This window comes from Zonotrichia albicollis, chromosome 11 (genome assembly GCF_047830755.1).
Source record: "Zonotrichia albicollis isolate bZonAlb1 chromosome 11, bZonAlb1.hap1, whole genome shotgun sequence".
Taxonomy (NCBI): Eukaryota; Metazoa; Chordata; class Aves; order Passeriformes; family Passerellidae; genus Zonotrichia; species Zonotrichia albicollis.
Window position 1 is genome coordinate 14,405,671 of NC_133829.1, and position 23,208 is coordinate 14,428,878.

General features: G+C 41.5%; 1 protein-coding gene across 3 annotated transcripts in view; it reads right to left on the minus strand.

Moving 5' to 3' along the window:
* Positions 1–23,208, minus strand: part of THSD4 (thrombospondin type 1 domain containing 4) — a 236,275-nt gene that overhangs the window by 182,932 nt on the left and 30,135 nt on the right. For all 3 annotated transcript variants that reach the window (XM_074549455.1, XM_074549454.1, XM_074549456.1), the window contains exons 4-5: positions 16,588–16,997; positions 6,533–6,944 (exon numbers count right to left, since the gene is read on the minus strand). In XM_074549455.1, coding sequence (XP_074405556.1) covers positions 6,533–6,944; positions 16,588–16,997 — 822 coding nt within the window. The remainder of the gene's footprint in view (positions 1–6,532; positions 6,945–16,587; positions 16,998–23,208) is intronic.

A 23,208-nucleotide genomic window follows, 5' to 3' on the forward strand; every position in this document is an offset into this window, starting at 1 on the left:
CCCTGACCTGGAGAATACAGGACCTGGCTATAGCCATGTATACATTACCAAATATTAACCTGCACTTTCCTTTTGGTCTGTGCTTTTATAGTTCTTGTCACAACAGGGCATAACTCCTGGACTCCTAGATGCTTAAAATGGCTTAGATTTATTGATCAAACTAAGTAATCCAATTTTCAATTAAAACCAACAAGCCTCTAGACATCAAGGTTTTCTGAACTGTGTGATTTGGGACTGACTATGAACATTTTACTACATTAGTAAGTAATTAACCTAGTAATAATGAGTTTATGTAAAACAGCCAACTCTGTATTACTGCCACAAGTACAGAGCACACTTGCACAATAAAACCCTTGGACAGAGCTTTAAAAGTTACCCTGACATACTTCTGGTGACTTATGGCAAACAGTTTCCCATAATTATTTAAGCTCTAATAAGAACGTCATCATACAAAAGACTTTCTAATGCAGGGTTCTCAGATGTTGAAGGTGATGTCACATAACCACAGTGCAGAGATACTGAGGGAACAAGTGTGGTCCAAGAGTTCCATCAAAGATGTTTCTCTGTGACTTTTGTACACAAATGACAACTGATCAAACTACATGAGACCTTTACAAGCAATATCTCTGTGCCAGCCTCTGATAAGTTCAGCCTGTACTGGTGACAAATCATTCTGAATTAATATTTACACACCTCTGCTGCAAATAGCAAAACATTCAAAAGGAAGGACAGTACAGCCCAATGCCCAAAGTAATGCAAGCTTTCAATAAGTTTCCTATACACCCACAGAACGTCAGACTACCAAACCTACACACAATCCCACAGTGTTTGCATGGAAAATTCTTCACATAAAGTCAAGTTTCAATTTCCTCAGGAAAAGATATGTCATCTTAACCCCACTTTGCCACTTATGTCAAACACCTACTCTATACAAATCTCAAAAGGAGAATAAATAAACCCTACAGTAACTCCTTGGGAATAACAAGGGGCTTTTCAGTCTTAAAAAAAAAAGTTCACCCAAGAAATACATAGGCTTTTGTTAGTCTTCACCTCAATGGGTGAGCATCCCAACTACATTAAAGAGTGCACACTTGCAGCACCCCATATCAATTCTGAAAAGACTTGTCTGGGAATTATGTTTTCTGTTCCCTACAAAATTAAACATTTCCATTTCGACCTTAGCTAAAACTTGAAGCACTGGAAATGTTTCGGTTTCTATAGAGTGGAAAATTTTCAAAACTGCTTGGGCAGAACACCAGTGAGCTGGTGGATGGCCCAAGATTCCAGGCGCCAGGGGACCCTGCCAATGCCTACCTATATCCTTAGGTGACAGAAAAGCACATCACTGTTTAATGGACTCAACACATTCCTGCAGAACATTGTAACTCTATTTAATTAGAGTTCTGCATCCAAAAAAAGCCTTTTAGTGGCACAGCTGTAACTCAGCATTATTATCATCAGTAAGACTCTTTGGAAAATCAAATATTTTAATTTGTCCCATCTTGATAGAGCTGAGGATTGATCCTGAGTCTTTTACCTCACCTCATCACTGCTACTGTAAAACCTCTTTCCATTTCCAAAATTGTCTTTTCAGGTATTTCCTATTCCCTTCTCAGGTGCCATTCTCAAAAGCTCTGCATGCAGGAGCACAGATCCAGCAGAGGACACTTAGAACCAAAAGCCAGCTTTTCCATAGCTGTGCTACCACATCAATAGCAGGCACAGCTGGAGAGGCAGGCCAAGAAAGTAAAGGCAGTCATTGTCTTCTGATCCTATCTAGACACTTCTCCACAACACAACTGGCTTCTTGCTAAACACCAGTCACATCAAATACTGATAAAAACAGCACAGTGTAACTGGAGACATGACAGTAATGCACATGAACCAGTGGCAGTCTAGCAACTGGGAATGGAACTGGACCTGCTCAGCAAAATTTCATCCATAAATATTTCACCGAGCCCTCAGGAGTTACTCCTTCATACATTTTACCTTGACTGTTCCAAAGTCCTATATGAATTTGGCCAAAAAGTCACACCTCAAGCCATAGCTAAAGAAAATTCAGATTTTACATCTATTTAGTATCACTCTTCATGCAGAAACCGTGGGAGAACAGGAATGGGGCTGTGGCTGATCCCTAATGGGGTGCACTGTGTAAGGCAGGTGAACAGATTTGAAGAAGCCTGGAATGCTGATGTGTATTGACCAACAACAAAAGAGAAAAAGGGCACACAGGTGTTATGCATGTGAGAAAAAGGTACAGCAAGTGGTACTGGGAAATAGTAAAGGGCATCAGTTGTGTGCCCACTGTTATGAACCTCCCTTAAGCAGTCTGGAATATCCAGAAGCCTGAGAGCCTCCTTGTGTACCCTGTCCAGGAGACCTGCAGCCTGCAGTTGGTTTACAAATATATTCTCACACGTTCAGGCTCTCATGAAGAGCTAGTGACTTGGCAATGCTCGAGACAATTAATTACAGAAAGTGCTCAGTAAACAAATGTTCCATTTGAGTTGCTTCCTTTGTTCTGGTGACAAACCACACAAAGAAGGTTGAATTCAAATTCTACTTCAACCACACATGCATATAATTCCTTCTCCTTTAATGCAGACAGAAATAAGGGAGATTTACTCACCACTTCCCTATTTTTGAAGGAATTGAGACCACATTGGAAGAATCCCATTATATTGCAGGTAGCTTATGGTTTCAGTTAGATCAGCCAGAGCTGTTTGTGAGGTAAAGAGAGATGTTTGCTGCCTATTTCCTGCCAAAGAGTGTGACAGGCAGCTCTGTGTTCTGAGGTGAGCTTGCATGCAAGGTGCTGAACAGGGGAAGCCACTCATATAATAAGAAAATAGGTTTAACGACCTGCAGGAACACTTGAACAAATACAAGCACTTCCCAGGCTCTCCCTAACCAAAACTCACCAGTTTACCTTTAATGAATCAATCTGTCAGTCATGTGAAATGAGTTCAGCTATCAATGAAAAAACAATAAATGTACAATGATGAGGAAATGACCTAATGGACCAAGGCAGATTAACTTAATTTGTTATTAATTAGTTGCCCTCAGGAGAAACTGTAGAGGGAGTGGCCAAACACCAGGATAAGGGTTAACAGAATACTTCAAATAAAGGAGATTTTCAGTTTTGGTATGCTCCAGGAAGAATCAAAGAAAAGAAAGAAATAAAAATATACTGTTCTCTGCTTGCTGGCAAGACCAGTGGTACATGTCGCTGCGGATAAATTAAATTAAAGCCCGCGTGCAGAAGCATTTAATCAGGAAGAACAAGCAAACAAAGTGAAACACTATCAGCCTTGTTTGGTTCTCATCCTGGCCTTACACTAAAACTGTTCTTAGCAACTTCTTTTTTATAATTACATTAATTACCACATTCTGGGGAGCAAAATAACCCTGAATAGCAATTACAGCCTCTCCAAGGCTAACAGAAACACCACTAAATAAAGAATATAATTATGTAGAGTTCCATGCCTAGGAGAAACTACTTCAGCTACAATTTCTCTTTCTATTAATCCTCCTGTATTACAGATTTCTTTATAATTGTATTTATACAAGCAACAACGGCACAGAGGCAGCAGCAGTGTGCTCATCTGTTTCCTCTTCATCAGTTGAATTCTTCTGTTTAAATAGCAGATTCTAAAACTAACATGAAAATATTTTCACTCCTGTTCTCGTCCATCAAAAGAAATCTGCCAATGGCCAAAGCACTCACCATGCTGACCTGTCCAACCACTGTCCAATTCACAAGCTCACTGCCCTCTACTCTGCCGCCCTTTTGCCATTCTCAGCAAACGCTTTCCACAAACCTTCCTTCTCCATACCTTGGCAATCTCAGATTGCTTCTTTCTTCCACCTCATTTCTAACTTCCTCATCTCTTACCCCTTGCCCTCCTAAAAGACCTTTTCCTGGAAACAATTTTGTCACATTAAGTCAGGCAGAATACTGTCCAACTTTGTGCACTGATGTGTGAGGGATGAAATAAAGACTGGGACATTTGTGTATCGCTTGGACACAGTGAGCAAATTTAGCTCAGAAAACTTTCCAAATTAATGCCCATGCACTAAGGTCATTTCCCATTTCCTTCAAAAAACAGAAAGTGTTTTTGGAAAGAGGAATTTGTCCCAGAGACTATTCTCAGAGGCTCAAATTAGCCGTTCATGTTTTCCATTCCAGACAAATACACTAAAGCTTTCTTGACATTAGGTCTTTTCAATCAACTGCTCCAGTCTCAATCAATGGACTCTATTCAGAAATAAAGCAAGAGTCATAACTAAGAAGCAAAAAGGAACTCATCTGATTTGTTTAGGTTGTTTTTGTTATCCTGTGTTCCATTGTTGCATATTCCACTATGCAGGTACCACTGAACAAATCAGGATTTCTAGGAGGCAGAAGAATCAGATGTTCACCCATCCAAAAAACACGGCCTGTCATGTCAGCTTATCCAGATCTCCTGAATATTCTGCTTCTAATATCCAAATACAGACTTCTGCATCTTTGCAACACTAAGTTAGATTAGAAGGACAAATAAGAAAAAGGTATTAAGAAGACATACTTTGGAAAATACTAAAAGGGCCCAGCAGAAACTGGAAATTTTAGCAGGATGGAAACCACTTATGGGGACAAAGAACAAAACCTCACTTGCCTCCCACATACAATGGGAGACTGCCCGGAGCATGGAGCTACACCCAGAAAAACATTCTGAACCAAATAAAAACAGATTAAGTTTTATTTAAAAATTAACACAGAACAGATTTTCACTCCAATAAATTAGGAAGTTAAAAATCAAAGCACATAGAACTGAATGCTGGTAAAAGTATCATCTGAAACAGAATGCACAGAGCACCACAGAAAGGCACTGGAGTGGTCCAGGCTACTGGGAGCTGTCTCTAAATGCTGTTTAGAACATGACTAGCACTCACAAAGGGATAACCTCATCTTATGGGACTGAGAAGCAGACAGCCTTCATAACACGGCCTATCCAAACTCCATTTTTCAGTTTCTTTCCTGGAAAAACATTAGGCTTGTCAGTGATGGTGGTGGTTTCTCCCTGGCTGGGTGACAGGTACCCACTAAAGCCACTCTATCACCCCCCAACACAACTGAACAGGGAATGGAAAATTTAACAAAGGGTTAATGGGTTGATATAAGGATCAGGAGAGATTACACACCCATTACTGTCATGGGCAGAACAAACCTGACTTAGGGAAATTGAGTTTATTATCAATCAAAATCAGTGCATGAAGCAAAACAAGTCTTAAAAACACCTTCCACCTAGCCCTCCCTTCCCCACACCTCTACATTTTTCCCTCAGTGGTGTAGGGAGACAAAATGGGGGTTATGGTGAGTTCAGCACAGGGGTTATGGTCAGTTCATTACAGGCTGTTTCTGCTGCAGCTCAAAGATAAGAGTCCTTCCCCTGCTGCAGCACGGGGTCCCTCCTGTGTGACACAGGTCTCCACAAACTCCTCCATGGGCTACAGCTCTTCATTCACTGCTCCTCTCTGGGTCCCCACAGGGTCACAAGTCCTGTCACCAAACCTGCTCCAGTGAGGGCCCCTCTGTCCGTGGAGCTGCAGGTTCCTGGCAGGACCTGCTCCAGCAGGGCCATCCCATGGTGTGACAGCTCCCTCAGGGCACCCCTGCTCCAGAGCCCTCCATGGGCTGCAGGGCCAGGGCAGCTGCACCATGGGCTGCAGAGGAATCTCAGCTCCAGGGCCTGGAGCACCTCCTGTCCACTGACCTTGGCCTCTGCAGGGCTCTTCCTCTCACACATTCTCACTCTGTTCTCCTGTGGCTACCTCACACCTGCACAACAGCTTTTTCCCTTCAGAATACAGGATCACAGGGATGGTACTGCCATCCTGTGATGGCCTTGGCCAGCAGTGGCTCCATCCTGGAGCTGGCTGGCATTGGATTCCCTGTTGGACATGGGGGAAGCTTCTGGCAGCTTCTCTGCCACACCTGCACTCCCTCCAACCCTCCCCTCTACCAAAACCTGGCCATGCAAACCCAACACACTCCACTCCTCACCACTGTGAATCACACACTTAAGAATTACCATTAAAATCCACATTCATCACACAAAAATCAAAATAACATCAACACACTGAATGAAAGTGGAAAATTTACACTAAATTAATTACCCTGTCCCTTCATCATGATTACAACTAAAATTTTCCACCATTATTGCAATTCTCTGACATTGTTCAGCCCATATTTGTCACTCTCTGAATTACTATACTTATCTCAAATTCCTTCATGCTCCTGGATTTCATCAAATTAGAACTGTACATATCGGTAGATTAAGTGATTGATTAAAGCCCTTGAAGGTACAGTATTAGGTAGCTGTAATATTACAGATCTATTTTCAGTATTCCCTAAAATAAGTTCACAAAAATAATAATTAAATTAATTTTTAAAAAAATTCAACTTAACTCAATGATTAGGTGAACATTTTGCATACTAGGGAAAACCAACTGCTGTCAAAGACACAAAACACAGGAAAAGCAGACTTACATTTGTGTTGCAGAGTTTGTATTGCTTGTAGGCACCAATGCAGACGATGGCTGCAGCCCTCTGGGGCTGGGGCTGGCCCTGCAGGGCCTGAGGGCTGGAGTCACCACCGTGGAACAGGCTCTGAGACACAGGGAACGAAGGGGACTGATAGACCGAGGGCCCCAGGACTTGGTGTCCTGCCTGAGGCCCCCCTGGCTCCTGGTAGAGGCTGCCATGCTGCAGGGAGGGAGCAGCAGGCTGGCTGTAGGGGCTCAGGAGGCCCGGGCTCTGCTGGAACAGGTGGCTCCTGGACGATTGGCGCTGCCGCCGCAGCTTCTGGGGCTGCTGCCCAGTGTCAGTTTGTAAAGGTAAAATGTATGGCACCTTCCCATAGCCATACTTCCCTGGACCAATGGGATTTCGGTTTCTGCTTCTAAAAACAGAGAGAGAGAGAGAGAAAACAGTTACTGACTCCATAAGCAAAGGAGCAGTTAAGTATTTACAGCACTTATCATAAATATGACCAAGATGTAGTCTAGCTTGATCTATTAGGAATCTCAGAAGGCCTTGATCCTAACACTGACAAGTAAGCTGGCAAAAACCATTTCTCCCACTTCAGAGTAATGAGTGAATACAGCTATTCTGGGTGACATTTGCAGCTCAGGAAAGGAGACACCATTAAAGAAAAAGAATTTTCCTTCTGTAGATAAAATACATTTATGTTTTTAATATATATGCAAAACTGACTTGAACTCCAGTGAAAACCAGAGATTATAAGTTGACATACTTATTTTCTAGAAACAGAAGTGCTACAGATGTCAGACAGCCACCAGATCAAAGGGACCTTTCTTTGGGTTTGTTTTTATTTGGGTTTGTTTTCTTCCCAAGTCTTATATTCTCCCAGGACTCTTGCTAGCTGGGAACCCTGAAAGTCATTTACCTCCCATCCCAGCCTTATGGCCACGTGGGGCTTTTAATCAATCTTCCTAGCTCAAGATGTGTGAACCAAAGTGCTGATTTGCCCTGGCAGATAAGCAACCAGCACTCTTGAAGTGTTTATCCCTGTTAATCTGCCCTGTGACCATGACAGTCATTGTTGAGGGAAGCTTTTGGTAGTTACAGCACAGAGAGCAGCATAATGGGTTTGGTATTCAGGGAGAGAAAGAAAAGCTTCCCATAACTATACAGGAGAGGCAAGAAACAGAACCCCTAAGCCTTGTCCTACTTAGCCAGACCTAAACAAGAGTGAGATTACACAAAATTAGTTTTTCTGTTGCTCCCTAGGCTAGAAGAAGAGCAAGACAGAATAAGAGGAAAGAAAGTACTCAACTTGCAGTCAACAAGGACAAAAAGGGGGAAAAATGCCACCAAGAATGGAGTTACCATCTAAAGGTAAATTACTGCTAACAGAAAAATATTTGTAGAAAAGCACTATGTAATTCATGTCAGCCCACAGCCAGCAGACATCTCTGATCTACTGTGTTCATCTCCAGCAGAGGCATAACAGCTGTTTAATGCAGGCCTGACAATCTCCTTTCTTTGGGCATAATTCTCATATACACATACACCTCTTTGATTGCTCAGACAAATCTCTTCAGCACTTTGATAACAAAAATGATGGGTCCCTTTAAACTTAAGCCAACCTAAATATATTCTTTATTTCAAATAATACATTTGCCCAGACAAGTAAGAAAATCAGGGTTTGTGCTGTTAATGTAAGAGTTGTAGCAAACATGATGATGATGATGTAGCATTTTTACTGTTGTAACTTCTAACAATTTCTCTCAAGCTGAGAATATGTCAGCTGTGAATAATACAAACTGGCCCCTCTTAGCACATCTGCAGTGTCAAAAAGGAATCTGGTTGCCGTAGCTTTTTCTAATTTTAGCCATAAGCAAACGTGTGCCTTGGCAAATCAGTGCATTATCACTGCCTCACAGCCTTCATGCTAAGAACAGTGCTTTGAACCTCAAGTGGTCTTCAAGACTGAAGCACTTTCAGAGCTGGTGGGCTGGTTATTTATCCTGAATAGAAACCCTCTTTGAACTAAGGATATACAGTGTCTTTAAAATACACAGGTAAGATTGCAAATTTCCTGGGCCTCCACCTCTTCTCTTAAGTGCTCTTGCCACAGCCTTTCTCCAACATACCTTTTTCATTTTTTCCCTTTTTCCATCACTTCCTCTCTCCTTACATTTCTCCCACTGCCTCTAAATGAAAGTTCCCTGGCTTACTTCCAGCTGAAGCACAACTCGTTTTCTTTCTCTTCTGATGTCAGGCAGAATAAAGAATGTATTTCCATGAGCTTTTCAGCATTTCATTTATCTTATCTCCTAGTATCAAAGTACTTCTCTTGTAGAAGAAAAACTGCAAGGGTGAACATTAGCAAAACCACTCATTTATGACAACAAGGAAGACTTGTTGTACAGCTGCTGGAAAGTTTCCTTAGAATGAACCCAAAGAAGCTTCTGATTGCTCCCATTTTGAATTCACAACCTTTCACTGCTTCTGAAGAAATAATGTAATGTTTAGGAAAGGTAACAACCTTCAGCCTCCAGTTTCACCAGGGGTAAGGAGAAAAAAAACTGCATAGGAATTACAGATTTTTTTTCCCCCCTAGATTTTCTCCTATTGGCAGAAATAATTCCACAAGCAGAGAGGAGATGGTTTTCTTCCCTGTATTCCCAGTCACAGCAATCACACTAATGAAAGACAACAGAATGTCACCACAGATTCTCAGATAGAGTAAAAACAACACCTAGACCTTTCTTTTAATTTTGTGTAGAGTTTGGTCAAGTTTGAGGCTTTTTTCAAAACCTTCAAAGGCTTCCTTTGCCAGGAGTCCTGTCCTGGAATGAACATTCAAGTCCTCTAACATGCTAAGGAAACCCCTGTCCTCAGTGAGTCTGCTCCAGCTGCATTTCTGGGTGCCCAGGGCTCAGCATTCTCCAGGTTCTTGCAGGTTCTCCTCACTGGGAATCCAGCAGCTGCCCATAATCCATTCTCTGAAGTGTTGCTGGCTGTGCTTGTGCCCTATCAGCTCAGCAACAGCCCAGAGCCAGCACCTGCTGAAGCTGAACTTAACACGGATCTATCAGCAGAAACAGAGGTTTCATGTGCAAGATGAAAGTGGAAGAAAAGAGAGAAGACAGGTTACAAATGTTATTTATACTTTATTTCCCAAAAACCAGCCCACATTATTTATCACTGCAAAAGTCCTTTAAACTATACTGATTTGTGCTGTGGTGTTGCTGTTCTTAATTTCCATTTCAAAAAATGCTGCAAAACAGCAGGTCTTTGATTTTGGTTAGAAAATTACTTCTAAAGGAGTTGAGTCCCCTTAGATCCCTATCAAAGCTTTTTGGCTTAAATATAAGCCTTTCTACTCATCATGGTTTTAACAGAACTGCTTTTTAATGGGCAAAATTGTCTACAACTGAATCAATTACATCCATTAATTAAATCTATTTCTGTGGAGAAGTATGCCAATATTTAGCCTAATACTTGAGATCATAGCAAAATATCTGTTTTGCAGCACTACATTACTGTCATTAATTGACAGGTTTCAAAGGACACTACCCATCTACTCACACTTTGAGTATTTAGTACTGAGTTGCCTTGATTCTTTTTCTGAAGAACTGAAAGTGACTTATTAGCTATTCCTGTCAGCAATGAAACTATTAGAAAATATTGAAATATTATTCAAATATTTAAAATGTAATTAAGGAAAGAAAAAAAAAGGGAGATGGAAAAAGTCCTTGGAGACACAAAATGTCAAATTGGAAAAAACCTGGTCCTAATTCTGTAAGTTAACAGGATCACTCTGGGCATATATTTTTAATGTACTTTTTTATTACTAGATAATGTTCTTAAAATAATTTCAGACATGCACATTTAATCCATGGCATTTCCTCCATAATTCAAAACTGTGACTGGCCTACAATTGTCCAAGTCAATCATTTACTTTCCTGCCCTCCTACTGCTTTTAATTTTCTTTCATGCTTTATATATTATTAGGCAGACAGTTAACAAGGTATACTTTAAAAAGATTCCACCATAAATTTTTTCCCCTTAAGTCACAAAATAAACTGTCTTATACTGTTCATAACTGTTAGTGAGTTTATACCTCACAGTGTTTTAGCAGATTCTTTGACAGGAATCATTTTTAACAAAATGACTGATCTACTGGATCTGGGAGCAGGTTTCCATCTACTCAGGAAGGAGAGCTCCCAGCAGCCAGGCTGATTCCCATCAAAAGCCACCCTGCACTGCCACTCCCACGGCAGCACAGCCTGTGCTGCTCTGCATTCCACGTACTCACTCTGCACCAGCTCCAAATCAACCTGGAGAAAATCACTCCAACATGAATGAATGAGAGAAGAGAGCCCTTTGACTGTTTCGTGTTACAAAATGCATGCCTGTCTGCTCACTGATCTGGAAACCGGCCTTGCAGCAGTAAGAAGAGATCTCTGAAATGTTTGCTCTCAAGAGCTCAGGCAGCCCTTTCAGAGAGCATCACTGCAAAGTGGGGCCAACAGCACCGACCTGTGCCACTCTCCAGCACATTGTTCCCTTCACCAGCTCCAAGCTGTGCCACTCTCCAGTACCTTGATCCCTTCCCTGTGCCACTCTCCAGAACGTTCTTCCCCCAGAACACCAACCTGTGCCACTCTCCAGCACCTTGTTCCCTTCCCTGTGCCACACTCAGCACGCTGTTCCCTTCACCATCACACTGCAGGGCAGCTCAACAGGGCAGGCTGTTACTGCATCTCACTATTGGCACTTTCATGAACTAAAATGGGAACTAACTGCCTTTTTTACATTCATGGTAACTCTGGTAACCACACCATGATTTGTGGATATGCACTGTTTCCCAAGTATCACACATACATAAGAGTATCAAAATCATTGTGAACCTATTTGTCCTAAAAAATTCAACTGCTAGAATTCACAGAGCACCAACAATGTCTAAAAAGTGTTTCTTCTGAAGAAGAATGGATTATACCACATGACACCACAAAAACTCTCATTTCTATATCATATTAGAGGGAGAAGATATTTAATTTTAATGTCTCAGAAAAATGTAAACAATAAAGTCACTAAATAAACTATCTCTTGGGAACAGGTTTAATTAATGGGATGTGGACTATCTTAAATGAAATTTTCCATCCTCAGAGATCAGCACTGATACCCCAGTTCAGCAGAGCTGCAATATGCCCAGTACAATAACTTAGTATGTTTGCTTTTACTGATCTCTCAACAAGTGCTGTATAACCTCATTTATGTGACTTTCAACACTGAGATAGGATTTCAAAATTCAAACCCAAATACTTCAATCCTCTTTTTCAATAATACCTCTGATCCCAGGCAATTCTTAACCTCTTCTTTAAGATTTGATTGAATAATGCAACCATGCAGTTGGCAGGTAAACCAGCAGAAATTCAATGCAAGAACCCTCATAACTCTGCTGAGATGCCTTCCCTCCTTATGGGAAGTTTGGCTGTTTCTAGCCCTCACTGATGGGGCAATAATTCAGTGGTACCTGACTAAACAGTAGCAGGGTTCTCACTTTCCCTCCCTCAGTGAGCCCAGCTCATAAGGGATGAAATGTTCATAGGTGGTTTGCAATTATTACACTGTGTTAGGGGGTTATTTCTGGTAATCCCACTCAAAGCATGCTTGCAGCAGCATAATAAAAATTGATATTGATTTGGTAATAATGAGACCTAAAGCATGTGTGAGGCCTGAGCCATCCCAACTAGCTCATTTTGTGAAGAAACACCTCATTTGAGCATTATTGCCCCTAGATCCTGTCCAGAATTTTATTCAGAAGGAAAAGAAAAACCTTCCTCACAGGGCTTCAAATCCCCCAGGTGCTACCAACACGAATTGTTTGATTACCACTCCTGCTCTTGGATCTTTCTGGAAAATGTATCCTTACAAAGGGATCCAATCCTTCTCTCTCTATCTTCCTTCTGTACACACACCAACCCACAGTAAGCTGTTAGAACCGTAGTGGGCTTGGGGTAAAATCCATCACATTTTCATTCCATGAGAGAACTAATGAAAGGAGGGGTGGCCAAGTACTTGAGCTGGGTATCGTTCCAGATACTAAGAAAAACAAACACTCATGCCAATAAATATAAAGCCTCACAACTTGAGAAAATAAAACCTTCTTGAACCTGAAGATCCAGCAATCACACATTTTTCCACCTCTAGGAACTAAATAGAAAAAGTCACAGAAATTGCATCACAACACTGTGGCTACTGCTTAAGGAAATAACAACAGAAGTGTCCTTTGAAAAGTTGACTGTAGACCTGCCAACAGAGTGACCTACATTTGCCTGGTCAGAGCATCTGTGAGAGGGGGCAAAAGAAATACTTTCAGAAAGTAAATTCTGGTTTGACATTAAATGATGCACTCTTCCTTTCCATTGCTGAAAGGCCCAGAAATGCAGAGTGGCCCTACACAGGGTACAGAGCAGCACAGCAGTCGTGCACGTCAGCTGCTGGCAGCACAATAAAAGCCCAGAGCTCCAGCCATGTGAGAAGTCAATGATTTCTGGATTATTTCCTCAGTGCAAATTTTTCCTCTCACTCTTCTTCCAAAGACACAAGAAATGCTTTAGGGAAGCCTTTTCCTTATTAACATGCTTCTTTAACTTGCACTATTTATGCAAGAATGCTTTAATTATTTCATTATTCTGGTGATAATTCTGGTTTTTTTCTTTCTGCTCCTATGACCCCAGAAACAAAGTACATATCATGCTCACACAAGAGGACACTGAGGTTTCCTGCTCTGCCACCAAAGCCTAAGTGAAGCAAAAGTGAAGGTGGCAGCTGGAAACATCCTACACTCAACACATTGGTGAGGAATTGTGGTTCTGTCTTGCCATCACCAAAATAGAGAATTAGAAATGCAAATTTAAGTAGTACTAAAACCTAGTTCATGAATACTTCCTTTCAACATGTGCTTTCTCTCTTAAAGCATCTTATCTGTGTGCCCTTATTACTTTTCTGTATGTGCCTCTCAATAAAGAAGTCTAAGTGCTTTAATATTTTTCCCTATCTCCTCTTTCCTGTTCGTCCTTGGTGTGTGTGCTTCATGCACTTGAGCTAGGTGAAAAATAACAAACCAAGTCTGTGCCACGGGGAACTCAGCTCTTCAAAGCTGGGGAGGGCTCCCTGCCTCTGCAGTGGACAACCAGTGATTGTAATTAACACATTTGAATTTCAGTAGTTTTCAATTACTGCACTGAGTACAGGGGAGCACTGAATTATTTTAAACCAGGCTTCTAATTGTAGGTACCTCAAATCTCACTCCCCCTGAACTTCTCATGCAGTCCTGGTTTCTAGTGCCTAACTAAAGTAAGTTTCAAAAGTTGAAAATGTGAATACCCTCTTCAAAGACAAGGTATAGCAAATTTTATGACAGACAAGTTCTATTTTGGATTTTGCTAAAAAACCCCTAATCAGTTCCTTGTCAGCTGCCTGGAAGCAGGCAGAGAACACTTCCTCTTGCTGGTAAATGATACAAACACACTGGGCTGATGTACAGGGCTGCTATTGCTGCTGAAAATCTTTGCCTTGGAAGCCCTCCAATTCCATTCTACCATGTTATCAATGTGAGCTTATCTTAGTCACAGATGTCCATTCCTCTCTTATTGTTTTATGGAAGTGTTCTAAAATTACAGCTTTTACATAAAGTCCAGTACAGTAAATAGAAATACCCCAGAAAGTTTCCACTGACTGTACAAATTGTGAAAACACAAGTGTTATTTAACAGCCTGACATGAATTTCCACTATCATCCTTTTAGTGAACACTAAACAGTTCTACAGTATAAAAATCATGTGTAGAGTAACTCACATTTTGAAATCCATTTTCCATCTACCTGATAGGAACAGTAATCTCCTTTGTAAAGAAAGTTTTCCTTGCTTTACAAAAGCCAGAGTAAAAACTATTAGGTTTGTCATTCACATGATTCCATTTTCAAATAACATTTTTTGTTCTCATTCTGTTTTTACAGTCATCACCAAGGAATCTGAAAGTTATGCAATACAACAGGCTTTAAAGCCACCAGGGACCTCCTAAAACAAGATGGAAATAACTTATTATGCAAGTAAGATTAAAACACTGACCTTGAATCCAGTCTTTTGCCAAGGGGCAGAGAGTGTGGGGGTGGAAAATCAACTGTGGTACAGAAGTTTGCACTGGGCTTAGGAAAGCACAAGAATTTTCAAAAGCAAACACCTCCATCATACAGGAAAGTGAGCATTTTAATATTTCATAAGGCAAGGCCTTTCTTAGGCAGTAACACAGCTTCAGTTCTGCACACAGTCAGTGCTATGCTCTGGCCAATGCTGCAGTGGCTGCTCCAAGCCCTCCCAGCCTGCAGAGGGCACAGGGCAGCAGGGACAGCCCCGGGGATGGCAGCCCAGCAGAGGCAGTGGGGCTGTGCACAGCCAGCCAGGATTCCCTGGGACACACAGGTGCCAAGGGCCAGAGCACAGAGCCTTTGGATGGCTTTGTGCGGACAGTTCAGGGCCAGGCTCCCATGCCAGCAATAACCCAGCCATGCACCACAACCTGGGGCTGTCACACTGCACAGCCCAGAACAGAAGTGCATTATAGCCAATTATTAAGTAGGAAAACAGAAAAAAGGAAATATGACTTTTGCCTCAATGCACTCATGTTAACATTACTAATCCTGTCTCTGGCACTCGCTGAGCTCTGTGAAACCATCAGTGCTGCACTGACTTGGTATTCAGCAGGTCTGGGCTGTCATTGGCATGGGTTTGACAGAAACACAAAGCAGTGACAATGGAAATTGGCAGCAACAGCAGAGAAGACCAACATCTGAACAGCTGGTCCCAATTTTTGAAACTTGCTTCATTGAGACAGGCAGGAGCTTTACAGGTTAATTCTATGTTCAAGTATTCTTTTCTATGCACAGACTTTCTTGCAGGGGCTAAGAACGTCTTTATCAGCAGCAACAGAGATCTACTGTTTTATTCCAGCCAGGCTGGAACACTGCCTCAAGGTAATAGTCTTTCTTATGCTGTTAAGGACAGCAAAATATCTTGAAAAATGGAATTACAATTGACTGCTTCACTAGGAATCTTAAAGATGCAGATGATATAGGAAAGGTTTCTTTGGTTATGTCTGCAGGGGGAAACTGGGGTGTTTTCTGTTTTGTTTGGGTGTATTTGTCAGCTACCCCAAAAATCTTCTCTTCATGCATCTCCCAGAAGAGAGCTGAGAGGGGAAGAACCAGAGAGCTGCTGGAATACATATACAGAGGAAAGACAGAGAACAGACATTTAAGGAGTGCTCCATCCCAGGGGATCTCCATGCCTGTTCTGCTCAGTCTCCAGACTGGAAACACATCTATTTTCCTTTCACACATATGTAAAAGAACATCAGATAGACTGATATCTAAGTGGATAAAGAAGTGTTTCTCCAGAAATGGGGAAATTAATTGGAATTACTTATAACAGCACAGCTTCGCCCAGCCTTAAAGACTGTTACTGTGAAATTCATAAAAACATGCACGGTGTTTAAAATATTCTATGTATTAAACAAACAGGAAATTTTGCTAAAAGGGAAAATTTCTAAAAGGTAGGAAGGTAGGATTTGCTAAAGATAGGAAAAAAAAGAAAAAAGAAAACAAAAAGACAACAAAGAGAAATACAAAACAAGAGTTTTGAGTAGAACTAAAGTCAACAGATGGTTGACCATCCTTTATGAAAAAAGTTAACTTTTTTCCAACCAATTAATATCAGACTGGCTGCTGAAGTTAAGAATACAATTATAGAACGCTTATTTGTTCTGATATTTAATGGAAATGTCAAATGAGAGTGCAGCAGAAAAGGCAAAACCTCTCAATAAATCACAACACAAAGTGAGATAATCTGAGTAATGACATCTGCCCTCGGATATCACGTATTAGTCAGGGGAGGGCCTCGAAGGCAGTAAGGCAGAGGGCAGTAACCACTGTAAAAGCCATTCTTGTCTCTGATAAGGTCCCTGTAGAGAAGCCCCGGGTGCCCCGGCACAGCCGTGCCCAGCCCGTACCTGCTGTCGGGCCTGGCGCTGTGCCGCGGGCCCTGCGAGTGCCGGCTGCCCCGCAGCGCCGCCCGCCCGCCCTGGCCGCCGCTGCTGCTGCTGTTCCGCGGCGGTGCCCACGGCTGCTCCTCGCTGCGGTGCAGCGGCACGGAGGTGCGGATGGCAGAAATGACGTGCCCGGGGTAGGCGGACAGCGAGTCCTCGCGGTGGGCGCCGCGCTCGGGGGCCGGGAAGTGGCGGCCCGGGCGGCGGTAGCCGCGCTCCCGGTAATAGGCGGGCAGGCAGGGCCGCGTCTGCTCCATGACGCCGCCGCTGCAGCTCCGCGAGCAGGCGGACCAGGGCCCCCAGCTGCCCCACAGGCCCGGCACTCCGCCGCTGTCCTCGGGGGCATCGCCGTGCTCCTCTATCCTCTGCGGCACCTGCGGACACAAGGACAGCCTTAGGAACAGCAATAACGCACACCGGAGTAAGGGGAGCACCAACACCTCGGTGTTCAGCCCTTCACCCGGCACTCACAAGAGAAATGGAATGGCATCGGAAGTAACTTGCGCTATTCCCTGCGCCTGCCAAAGGACTGCCAGTACAGGACGTCTCCTACAGCCATCAACCATTGGGACAAAAGTTTGGGGTTGGTTGTTCTGGGTTTTGTGGTCGTTTTTTTGTTTGGGTTATTTTTTGGTTTTTCTTCTGGACTATCTGGATAGAAATAGATTTTCTTTGTTCTCAGCAGTGGAAAAATTGCATGATGCAAAGCTTGGAAATGTGTTATAATATTACCAAAAGCAGGAAATAAGGTCACTTTTGGTAATGAAATTGGGTTAACAGACACTCACTGCTCTGCTGCACTCTGACGCTTCAACAATGCAGAGTGCTGGTGGTTGCAATAATATTTCAGGAACTCCCATCTAATGTGGAACTTTTTACAAAGGCAATGATGTAAGAGGACAGGTTGATTTCCAACCAACCCAAAATGCTGTTGTAGTTAACTCTTAGATTATCACTCTTAGCCCAGTCCCCACATTACCACATCAGGATGACTCACTCAATCCTACATTCCCAGAAATCTCAATAAAAGATGGGATAAATTGTTGGTCTGGAGTTCAGTATCACTTAGTCCATACTCACCATTCAGCAGCACACGGCAAGGGAAAGAAAGAACCCCAAAGGCAGAGATTCCTTCTCAGGAAGGAAGCTAGGAAGGATTCGAAAGGGCAGGGTCTCTCCACAAGGAGAGTAAGCCCTCAAGCCAAATATTTTAAACATCCTGACCTTGTGATTGGAAAGGTAGCACAGCCAGAAGTTACAATCACTCATCCCCAAGGCTTACTGCCCTTGGAGCTGGATAGAGTCAGGATTACTCAGTGTTTTGCACTAAACAAACTAAACTGCACTAAACAAAGTACTCAAACTTGCAGGTTTTCTCTTGCTTCTCTTGAACAACTAGTTGAATCACAAGGTTTTAAGCAGGTTCCCAATATCTGATTCTCACAGTATTAATATGCAGAACATTCTTTTAAATGAGTATCCTTTAAGTAGTTTATTAATACTCTGAACAAGTTTTGTACCAACAAGCACACACAGGCATCATTTCAGCTAGGAGACAAGAAAATGCACTGTCCACAAACGTTTGCCATACCTCTCCAGCCCCATTCTAGTGCAGCTACCTCAAAATGAGCTTTGGAAAGCCAGCCTTGTCTGGCTGTCACTTCTCCCCCTTCACAGCATGAGAACCTAAACCCGTAACTTCCCTTAATAATTTTGCCTCCAACATGAGTGCATAACAGCACAGGGTTACCATCTGGGTAACACCCTGGGTCTCTCAGCACTGGCCCCACACTGGTGGCTGAGCTGTGCCCCAGAGTGCCAGGGAGCAGCACACCCTCCTCATCAGCTGCCTGCAGACAGGCCAGGCTGCTTTGCACACATGCCTTGAACACAGCATTACAAATACAACAAGCAAGCCAGCACAGGGTTTGTGCTGCTGCTGCTGCTGGGTAATAGTCACTTGTGGGCTACGTAATCTGAAACATTTCCCCGCTCTGAGGTTGCTCTCACACTTTCATCACCAACCACAGAAAACACTGCATTTAATTATAACTTGTGATTAATAAAAAGCATCTGCATTAGTGTGATATGTTACCCATTTCTCCCATGTCATTGGAAAACAGGAGCAGATGTCTCTGTATTTAATGTCTCTTTTCCTGTGCATACTCCATTTGGCATGAGCCTTTAAAATCCAATAGCCTGTACAACCTAATACCACATAATGTCAAACTTAGAACATGCAGCAGGGTCCTTCTGGCTGCTACATTTGCTTCCATATCCAATAACAGAACCACTGGCTGACACTTTGACCAACTAAACAAGCTATTCTTCAGTTTGTGATTTTTCCAGTGAATATTCACTGCCCATACTTACACTATGCATTAATGTGCTCTACCCTCAGATATTAAATGGTAATGACTACACACAGAGACACTCTTTTGGTCTCAACTCAGTCAGCAGTACAATTTTCTTACTGTAAAACTAACAGTCCTTTATTACCAGACAAAGTTTCACTTGTTTGGGCTATGTAATCATTTCTACAGTGGTTCAGTACACCTGGTTTTTTTAAATGCCAAACACACTCGCGCAGGCAACAACTAAAAACTATAACCTGCAAACAATTCAAGTTCTCACTAACACAAGAAATGTACCATTTTGCAGAAATAGAAACTGAATAGTGAAAAGTGTCAACCTGCTACACACAGAACCTTCCAGCTGCCAAACTTCATTGCAGCAAGAATTGGTTCAGATAAAATGATGTTTTATATGACTGAAGGCAATGTAAAGTAATTTCACACCTCCTAATCTTCATGGTGAAAGAGCTGTAAACATAGCACAAGAAGGTTTAATCCAGCTAGTTAAGGAAGAACATAAAAATAAAACTTTAAAAAAGTAACATTATAATGTCATACTGATAGATAAATTCATCAATACTACTTAGTTGTAAGATAATATTTTGAGATGGAAATTTTCAGTAACAAATCCGGTTATGAACTTTGATTTTCTCACTTTTCTTACTGATTTCTTACTTTGTGTAAGATATGGGCTACAGATGGATCTTCAGAGGAGAGGTGCAATTGATGGCATAATCTACTCAGTGAGTTCTACTATGAGAGACTGAATAAACTGAAGCTGCTTAGTTTAGGGAAGGAGAAACACATCAGATAATATGACACTTCCAAACAGTGTACATAAATAAATACAAAGATCCGTTACTTTTCTCTTTGCAGCAAACTGTTCTCATTTATAGCCAACACATGAATAACCATTCGGATTTAAATTTAATCAAAGGTGACCCCAATTAAAGGGGGGAAACTACTTAGAGAGAAGGCAAACAAAGCCCAGGAACGAACTGCCTGAGGAGATCTCGGCAACACTGAGACCAATCCTAAAGCTCTAGCAGGAAAACGAGGTGTCACTGACCCTTCCCCAGGGCAGAGGAGCTGAATTTCAGCACTCACAGGCCGGTTCCCCTCCTTTGATCCTGTGATTTCCAGATAACTTAGTAGCCAAGAAGAAATTCTTCCACAGCTCTGTGATACAGCCAAGAAATTACAGCTGAAATTACAGGATTCAGCTGAAGTATTTCAGAACCTCTCAGACACACCACATACTCAGAGATCCCTGACATTAGGTCCCTCCTTCTCTTGTTTTAGCAACTCCCCATTAAAAGCACACTTTCTGAAAGGCAGAGTCTGAGCCTGCACTGGGGAATAAGTGAAATGCAAACTGAACTTTTCTTGCCAAATTAAGTCATGAGATTAAATTCTTTAAGAGAATCACATAGCCCATTGATAGAGATCAACCAACCCATTTAATCTACTTTCCCATAGTTCATGAATGATTCCTTCTCTAGGTGACCTAGGCTAGTTCTAACTATAAGTGCACCACCAAGATCTTTATTTGCTGCAAATATTTTTATTTACTGCAAATCACAACCAAATATTTTCCTCTAGAAACTCAATTTCTTTTTCCCTTTAATTTCCCCCTTTCTTTCTTTCCTACACATTTTTCAGTAATTTTAAACCAGGGCTTGGAAGTGGACACAATGTTGTTCACTACATGCAGCTGTACAAGAAACAACGTAAAGAAAAGTAAGACAAGTAAGTTTTCAGGTAAGCAAGTGCTTGCAATTTCTGCAGCTCCTATTAATCTGCTATCAAAGATTGCTTAAATGAGAAATTTTCTTCATAATGACTGTGTACACACCAAATATCTTCCAACCTGCCACCTTTTGACCAGTGAGTGGCAAATGGAATTGAGGTTGGAGTTTCAGAAGGATACTTTCAGGGTCACCCCTTTCTTTATTCACCAGTACCCTGCATCCCTTTCTGTTCTCTTTCCCCAGTTTTCTTGTATTTTGTCCCTTTTGTACACAGGAGCTGCACTACATATGGGTTTTATTCTAAAAGAGTTTGTTGTTTTTTTTTTTTTTTTCTAAAATCACATGGAATTAAAAATACTACCAGCAGGCTGACATAGATGACATTTTAAATAGAAAAATAGTTTATCTTAATTCATGTAATTCACCAATCACTCTGATCCTGAGTCAAAAATTCAGCAGAAAGTAGGAATACACAAGGTATAGAAATTCAATGCCAATTTCTAGTACTGCCTCTGTCAGAACTTAGGAATAAGATCCACATCTCAGGATTTCAGCAGCAGTTGTTGAAACTGTGCTATGCAAGAATGTCCCTGAAGAGGAAACGTCACTTGAACTGGAAGCCACAACTATTTAAAATGGAACTTCTTGTGCAGGAAGACAATGGCAGACAATGCTGTACTGATCTGACAAACCCTAATTTAACATACTGTAGGACACTTCATCGTGTTAAACTATAGCTTAAATACAAATTAACTGCGCAGAAAAGTGGGAGGAGAAAGGCTCAGGTCAGAGGCCCATTTAACTCAGTACTGTGTTTCTGATTGAGTGGAAGAAACAAAACTTCACGAAACAGGGTAAGAACCAGGACAAATTCTGAGACATCGAGGGACTTTCTGCTTACAGCTAATCAGTAATTTAAGGGCCTCCTTCAGCTAAACACCATATTGCCATTGTTCTTCACAATCACTACTGGACTTACTCTCCATGAATACAATTAATACATTTTTTAGTATATTTTTAATCTTGTCTTCCAAAAGATTGTAAATTTACATTGAATAAGTGCTTTTCTTGCTCTGGTCATACATGCAGCCTGACCATTTCACTGTGTCTCCCAGATTTTTCTTAGTGACAAATGAAGAACAATCATTCTGCATTCTCATCATGCTATGATGTCTGATTTGCAATTGCTAACACAATCCAGGATCCCTTTCTGAAATTCAGCAGTCCTAATCTGCTCAGTTTCTTTTTGTAAGGAATTCCTCATTCTCAGCACCTTTTCCACTCCTACATTCTCACACGGGTGTGCAGTGCTGCATACCATACTCCAAATATGAATTAATGATGGAATTTCACAGTAATAATGATTATAATACTTGGTGACAGTATATACCTTTTAGCCAGCTACACAATTAAGCTGTTGTAGCTTTAGCCTGTGTTACTAAGTATTCTGTACATATTAAGCATGCTATAGCAATCCAAATTCAAAACTGAAAATATATACAAGAAAATGGCAAGCTTTAAACATGGAAATATCTAAACCAAGCCAGACATTCTGGTATTTCTTACCATTTCAGTTTAGATACAATAATGTTATTAGATTTCATAGATTTAATTTTTAACATATTATCCAGTAATTCTTTTTTCTGGGTAAATGCCCAGAATGGAAATGGGCTCATGAACAAGTTAACTACATCATATTCCTAAATATACATCTGAAAGGTATATATCAGGCATAAATATATATTTCTCAAAGCTTTATGGTATTACTTTTCACCCAAAGGCAAAGAAATTGTATCCAGAAGAACATTTTATCACCTGCTCATTAAAATACTACCAGTGGTATTCACTGAGTTAACCCATATTCATACACTGGATGCAAAGTGGAATTAACAGAAGCCAGCATGACTTACTTTCAGCTGCTTCTACCCTCTTTGTCCTGTGCTTCCCAGAGCAAAGAGCCCCTGTAAGTTCTGTTAGTAGTCCCCAAAACCCTTCAGGCTTTAGCTCTTGGTTCACTGTCTCTTCCATGGTCCTTCTTCTCATTACCCCACACAGGCTAACCCACACTGTGACACCAAACTGTCCCCATTGTCAGTAAAGGAGTATCAAAGCACTTGGAAAACATGATTATTGATTCCATGACTCCAGGGTTGCACTTTCTTCACCTTACAGTTCTGACTAATTAAAGATTCACTAGGGCACAGCCTGTCACAAAGGGTATGCATGCAGCTTTTACCACAGCCAGGCTCAGACTGACTGAGGATTCAAAATAGCAGTAAAATAGTGTACAGATAGCCTTCAAATGCATAGGTCATACTTGGGATTAGATGAACACAGCATTTTTCATGAACACCCACTTTTTGTGACTATAACTGATCAATGATCAAACCACAAAGTAAGAACTGGACTTCCCCTTCTTAAAATTTTAAAAGTATAAAAACAAAACCAGTCAGACTCCCAGAAATGAGACCTGAATTACT